This window comes from Prunus avium, chromosome 2, assembly GCF_965620075.1.
Source record: "Prunus avium chromosome 2, drPruAviu1.hap1.1, whole genome shotgun sequence".
Lineage (NCBI taxonomy): Eukaryota > Viridiplantae > Streptophyta > Magnoliopsida > Rosales > Rosaceae > Prunus > Prunus avium.
This window is the reverse complement of record NC_142285.1, coordinates 23517417-23523921: the sequence shown is the minus strand read 5'-3', so window position 1 is coordinate 23523921 and position 6505 is coordinate 23517417. Positions and strand designations below refer to the sequence as shown.

The 6505-nt window shown below is 40.2% G+C and overlaps 1 protein-coding gene across 1 annotated transcript in view; it reads left to right on the top strand.

Moving 5' to 3' along the window:
* Nucleotides 1-1357: 1357 nt before the first annotated feature.
* The window catches only part of LOC148296661 (uncharacterized), a 42852-nt gene continuing 37704 nt past the window's right edge, over nucleotides 1358-6505 (top strand). The window contains exons 1-3 of the mRNA XM_088248596.1: nucleotides 1358-1375; nucleotides 1471-1551; nucleotides 1648-2025. Coding sequence (XP_088104722.1) covers nucleotides 1358-1375; nucleotides 1471-1551; nucleotides 1648-2025 — 477 coding nt within the window. The remainder of the gene's footprint in view (nucleotides 1376-1470; nucleotides 1552-1647; nucleotides 2026-6505) is intronic.

The following is a 6505-nucleotide window of genomic DNA, read 5'->3' as shown; positions in this document are numbered from 1 at the left end:
ATTTTGATTAATTTTCGGGGGCTTTAAACTATGTGCTACTAACCAAACTATTTCAAAATTGGGCAGCAATTTGATTTTTCTTTATTATGTGCTTCTGATTTTTGTAAGATCATACATGTTTCTATTTTGTTTGCTTTAAAAAATGTGCTTCTGTTTTTTGCCATATAAAGAATACATGTTTCTGTTTGTTTTTTAAATATTGTATTTGTTGTTCTTTAGGCTTTGAGGTTTTTTTTTATACAAAATAATAATTTTACCCAAGGATGTTTTTTTAATTGTAAGACCTTATCAGATGTCACAACTTATCAGACGTCGTAAGACGGTGATGACTTCACCTAGTTCAGCTCCCCCGACTGCGGTGTCAGCTCCCACTAGTGTAGCACAGTCGCAGGACATGCCAGTTTCTCCCCACGTCTCCCGGGCCCCGGTGTCATCAGAGTCATCAGTGGCGCAACCAGTTAGTGCCAGGCGGCGTCACCGCCCTCCCAGCACGACCGACACCACGTCGCCATCTGCTGCTAGTGCGTCGGGGTCACAACCAAGTAAAGATTTTCCTTCAACTCTAGTTGTTTCAGACCAAGAATGTTAGTAGGATTTGTTATTTAATGTTAATTTTATATTTCTTTGCAGCCAAGAAGAACACCCGAGGACCCTGTCGCCAGTTGATGACGGCCAAAGTCACCCGGGTGAACAACAGTCGTATCAACATCGCATACGACGCGCGACATCGGGCTGCACCAATGGCTGACCAGTACAGCTCGTTGGCCCATGACATTGGATCCGTCGTTCGGACTTATTGCCCGATCAAATGGAAGTCCTGGAGGGTCATGCCTGATCAGGTGCGGATGGAGATGTTAGGACACCTGTCGGTATGTATTTTATACCTTTTCATTGTTTTTCCCTTCAAATTTTATTTCTAATATTTAATGTATGTAATGAATTTATTTTAGACAAACTACAATTTGGAGAACGTCGGCGAAGAGTTGTTAGCCTACATCAACAGACTCTTTGCTGACAGGTACAAGCAGTGGAAGAGCGACCTGCATCACCATTTTCAGGCATATGATGATACGCAGGTTGCTCTTCAAGAGGGTTGCCCTAAGGAGCTTGAGGGCCGGGAGGATAGTTGGCAGTGGCTCTGCGGTCATTTTCAAGAAGCCGATTATGTGGTATTTTTATATATTAAATTGAAACTTATTACATGTTTCTTACTAATGTGTATTTAATTTTTTTTAAATTCACTTTCAACTAATACTTTTTATTTTTTGTATAACAGAAGAAGGCCAAAGCAAATAAGGGCAATAGGCAGAGGAAGACTCTTCTCCACCATTCAGGTTCCAGGCCCTTCTCTTATAGGATGGAGGCGCGGCGCCAGGTAATAATAAAGTCGTTTTTATTTATTTTTTAATATGTCATTAATATTAATTTGTTTTTTTCGTACTAACATTTTTTTTTTCTGCTCAATTTAAGGGGGGGTCCAAATTCCCAGAGATTGACGTATTTGGCGACGTTTATGTTCGACCTGGGAATGAGTTGGCGGAGTCCCTTCATGTAAGTAGCCTTTAATTTAAATTATTATGTAAGCCTTCAAGTTTTTATAGTTATTATATGAATGTTTTAATTCATATTTTATGTTTTGTTCAACAGACGACTATGATTGAGAGGAGCCAGTTGGTTCTTCAGGAGTCCGCCTCCCAGCTTCCTCCCGATACGCCGCTCGAGTCCGTGGTTCCTCCATCGGATGTAGGGTTTCAAATCCTGACTGAAACCTTGGATCAGAGTCTCGGGAGGCGCTCAGGGACATATTGTCGAGGGATGGGGAATGCCAGGCAGCGGCCACCTAGACCCCGTGAATCATCAGAGTCAAATGAAGAGGTGACTGCTTTGAAGACAGAGGTGGCGGACCTCAAGAGTCATTTGTCTCATATTCTACAGTCCCTCGCTCACTCCGGCATTTCAATCCCGCCTTTTACTCCCCCGTCGACCTCCGAGCATGGCAACCACACCTCTCCCCCTGTCAACAATGTCCAGACCTCCGAGCTGCATTTGCCAGACGACAATGTAGATCTTGGAGGGTTGTTTGATTAGATTTTAACATTCTTAATTACATTTTAAATATTTCTATTGTACTAAATACATTATGTTATAACATTTTACATATTTCTCTTTATTACCTTTTTCTAATTGCAATTTCATTTCATTATTTTTTTTTATAAAAAAAAAAACCAAATTTATTTTTTTTACCAAAATAATTCAATTTAATTTTAAATTAAAAATAATATATTTATTTTTTACGCGACGATAGTTTCCGTCGGGCAAAATTTTTTTGAAAATACACAACCGTAAAAATAAATTTTAAAGAATTTATTTTATTTTGTGCGACGAAATAATTTGTCTCTCTAAGTAAATGCGACAAAAATATTTCGTCGCCCAAATGTTTTAAACACGAATCCACTCGTCGCACTATACCTGCGCCACGAACGTTACTCGTCGCGCAGTGTCCTTACAACGACTATATTTCGTCGCGCAAATATTCTAGACACGAATATACTCTCGTCCCTCTGCTTTAGCGCGACGACGGTTTCCGTCGCGCAAATTGTTTTTCAAAATACACAACCGTAAAAATAAATTTTAAAGAATTTATTTTATTTTGCGCGACGAAAGAAGTTGTCTCGCTAAGTACATGCGACAAAACTATTTCGTTGCGCAAATATTTTAATCACGAACACACTCGTCGCACAGTACCGGCGCCACGCATGGTAGTCGTCGCGCAGTGTCCTTACAACGACTATATTTCGTCGCGCAAATATTTTCGACACGAATATGCTCTCGTCCCTGTACTTTAGCGCGACGCTTATGATTCCTCGCGCTATGTTAATGCAACGAATGTATTTTCGTCGCGCAAAACTTTGACCGACGAAAAATCTCATCGTCCCGCGAAATAGTGTGCAACGAAGGTTTACCGTTGCTCATTTTGCGCGACAATTTTAATATGTTCGTCGCGCAAAGTGTATCTTTACGATCTTTGCGCGACATATTTTGCGCGACGAATATTCTGTCGCATTACTATTTGTGCGACACAAATGTACTTTGCGCGACCAAAACTCCTTCGTCGCGCAAATACAAAAATCTAGTAGTGAGACGACCTATTTTATACAACATACGTCGTGTAAAATAATACAATACGTCTTTAAATAAATAAAATATGACGTTATTAAATTATACGACGTCCAATATATTTATATAACCGTCGTGCAATAGTAATGCCACTTCGTTTTTTCCATTAATATTGACGTGGAAATAGCGGTTAGGGTAAATCACCGTCGTTGTTATAATAAATAACGTCATTTACAAAAAAAACCGACGTCTGTATACTGAAAAATGAACCAAAAAATTTTCATTTAGAAGAATAGACGACCTATTTTATACAAACACAGTCGTGTGTATGTATATACTACGTCTTTAAATAAATAAAATACGATGTTATTAATATTTACTACGTCTTATATATTTACATAACCGACGTGGAAAATATGTTAGGCTCATGACTTACGACATATTTATTTCTATAAACGACGTAGTATGTGATATACAACGTCGTGATCATGTAAAAGATAGCCGTGTTTCTCTATTTATACGTCGTCTTTAGTAAAATAATAGTCGTCTAATCCATCCAAGACGTCGTCTTTTGTAACGTTCAGGTTCAATATCTGTCCTTTTAGACGTCGGTATTATTGTACTGAAGTCGTGTTATTTGTAATTACATGTCGGCTCTTTATCCTTCTCCGACGTGATATCGTTAATAACTGTTTCACAATAACGTCGTCTTTTTTCACTTTTAGTTCGCTTTTAGACGTCGGTAAATTCAATGCCGTCGTTGAATGCTCCAAAACGTCGTTTTTTATTGACAATTTTATGACAACAGACGTCTGTTTTTCACAGTTTTATAAGGACCGTCGTTTTATAATACTGAACCAGTATTTTATGTACTGATTGTTTTGTGTCCAAAACCTGCATAATGAAAGTGAAGAAAACACATTACAATTTATTACAAAATTAATGTCATACAGTAGTGCTGTTTAGGGCATAAATAATTTCATAAATTACAAGAGCATCATTCAATCCATATATCTTCACACCCATCTCGAATATTTTGACTCCCAAACTCACCCACTAGTTCATCAAATGTGTCAACATTTGGCATCCCTCTAGTAAATGGCTCACACTCAATTCTCACATCACCTAAGACATCATCACCAATAACATCATCATTATATTCTCTATTAGGCGCTGATAACACTACCGACCAACCATGATGCATCGGGTCGTCAACAAAAAATACTTGTTTGACTTGAGAAGCCAAAACAAATTGGTCATTCCTATGTCCAATTTTACTCAAATCTACAAGGGTAAATCCAAGTTCGTCGACTACAAGGCCGGAAGTACTATCTATCCAATCACACCTAAAGACTGGGATTGTAAACTTTTGGTAGTCAAGGTCCCAAATTTCTTGAATGACACCATAAAAACCCATATTTGAGAGAATTGGGTTTTTATCCTTGGCACTAGCAACTTGCATGGTATGTGCAAGTAAATAAACTCCACTATTTTGAACTGTCCGCACATCATCTTGTGCCTTGATGTTAAATTTAACACCTTTAATAAGATAGCTCCTATATAATGGCACTGCCATGTTTGGACCAGCTGCTAGCCACCTTAAATTTTCTGATACCCCATGATTGCCTCCCTCATCAAGTTCACTTTGAACCTGCAAATTAATCATATCTTAATTCAATCTAACATAGAAAGAAGAAAATTAAAAGTCCAATATGTTATTGAATAACATATACCTTGAAGTGTAGCCATTGAATGAAAGTGCTATTGTGCTTATCTTGCAGCCACTTTGTTCTCTTTCTAAATTTTGGATAAGCGGCCTTGATGTGGATCATATGTTCCCTACATGACACGAAAAATTCAAGCATTACGGTCCCAAACATATAAGATAAACATAAGGAATAATTTAAAATGGAAACTTAAGGAATAAAACTCATACTCGATATAAGGTAGAACTTCCTCCGTATTCTCCAAGACATATAGATGTGCTTGGTTCAACAGGTCCTGATCAACTAAGCTCACTGTGCAACCTGATAATGGCTTTGAAACTCCTATCTTCTGACTTGATCGCACTCCAATTGTACTAATATCAGATAAATGTTCAGTGCAATATTCTACAGCTTCTTCAGCTATATAACGCTCCGCAATGCAACCTTCGGGATGAGTACGGTTCTGAACATACCCCTTTAGAACTTTCATATATCTTTCGAACGGATACATCCATCTAAAATAAACTAGCCCACATAGACGAACTTCTCTGACAAGATGTACTACTAGATGAACCATGATATCGAAGAATGAAGGTGGAAAGTATTTTTCAAGCAAACACAAAGTAACTACTACATCTTCTTCCAACTTGTTTGTACAATATCTGGCCAAGCATTTCCAAGCTAATCCAAGCAAAGGGAAGGGAGTCCCACATCGACAAAACACAAGAGAAGGGGACTCTCCCTTCCCTATAAAAGAAGACCCCTCTCCTTCAAAGGAGGGAGAGGAAGAAAGAGGTTGGGCAGGCTACTAGGGCCTCATGGGCTTACCCATGAGCCCATTTACAAGCCCACGAATCATCGGCCATCAGCCAGATCATCTGCCTTCGGCCATCAGCCTTCGGCATCAGTCTTCAGCCTTCGGCATCTGCCCTCAGCCTTCGGCATCTGCCTTCGGCCTTCGGTATTCTTCCTCTTCCCCTTGGGTCTAACCCTATGTACAATGTATACACACATTATTATAATGAGAACATACTTCTCTGTGGACGTACCCCATTATTCGGGTGAACCACGTACATTTGTCTTCTGTATGCATGCCTATTTATTTACCGAATGCTCCTACATACTAAGGGACCTCATCTTTAAGTTGGCCTAAATACTACCTATCCAGTTTTAGCGCAAACAAATTGGCGCCGTCTGTGGGAAGCGACACAAAACACTATGTCGTTCTCCTTCACGAGTGCTCTCGGCACCCTTTTGAGCCATGCCCTCGGAACCTCCTACAATCTGCCTTCGGCCTTCGGCACCCATCATCATTTGGCGCGTGCGATATCTTCACATCCCCCCAATGATTCGGCATCTGCCTTCGGCCTTCGGCACCCATCATCATTTGGCGCGTGCGATGTTTTCACATCCCCCCAATGATTCGGCATCTGCCTTCGGCCTTCGGCACCCATCATCATTTGGCGCGTGCGATGTCTTCACATCCCTCCAATGATTCGGCATCTGCCTTCGACCTTCGGCACCCATCATCATTTGGCGCGTGCGATGTCTTCACATCCCCCCAATGATTCGGCATCTGCCTTCTGCCTTCGGCACCCATCATCATTTGGCGCGTGCGATGTCTTCACATCCCCCAATGATTCGGCATCTGCCTTCGGCCATCGGCACCCATCATCATTTGG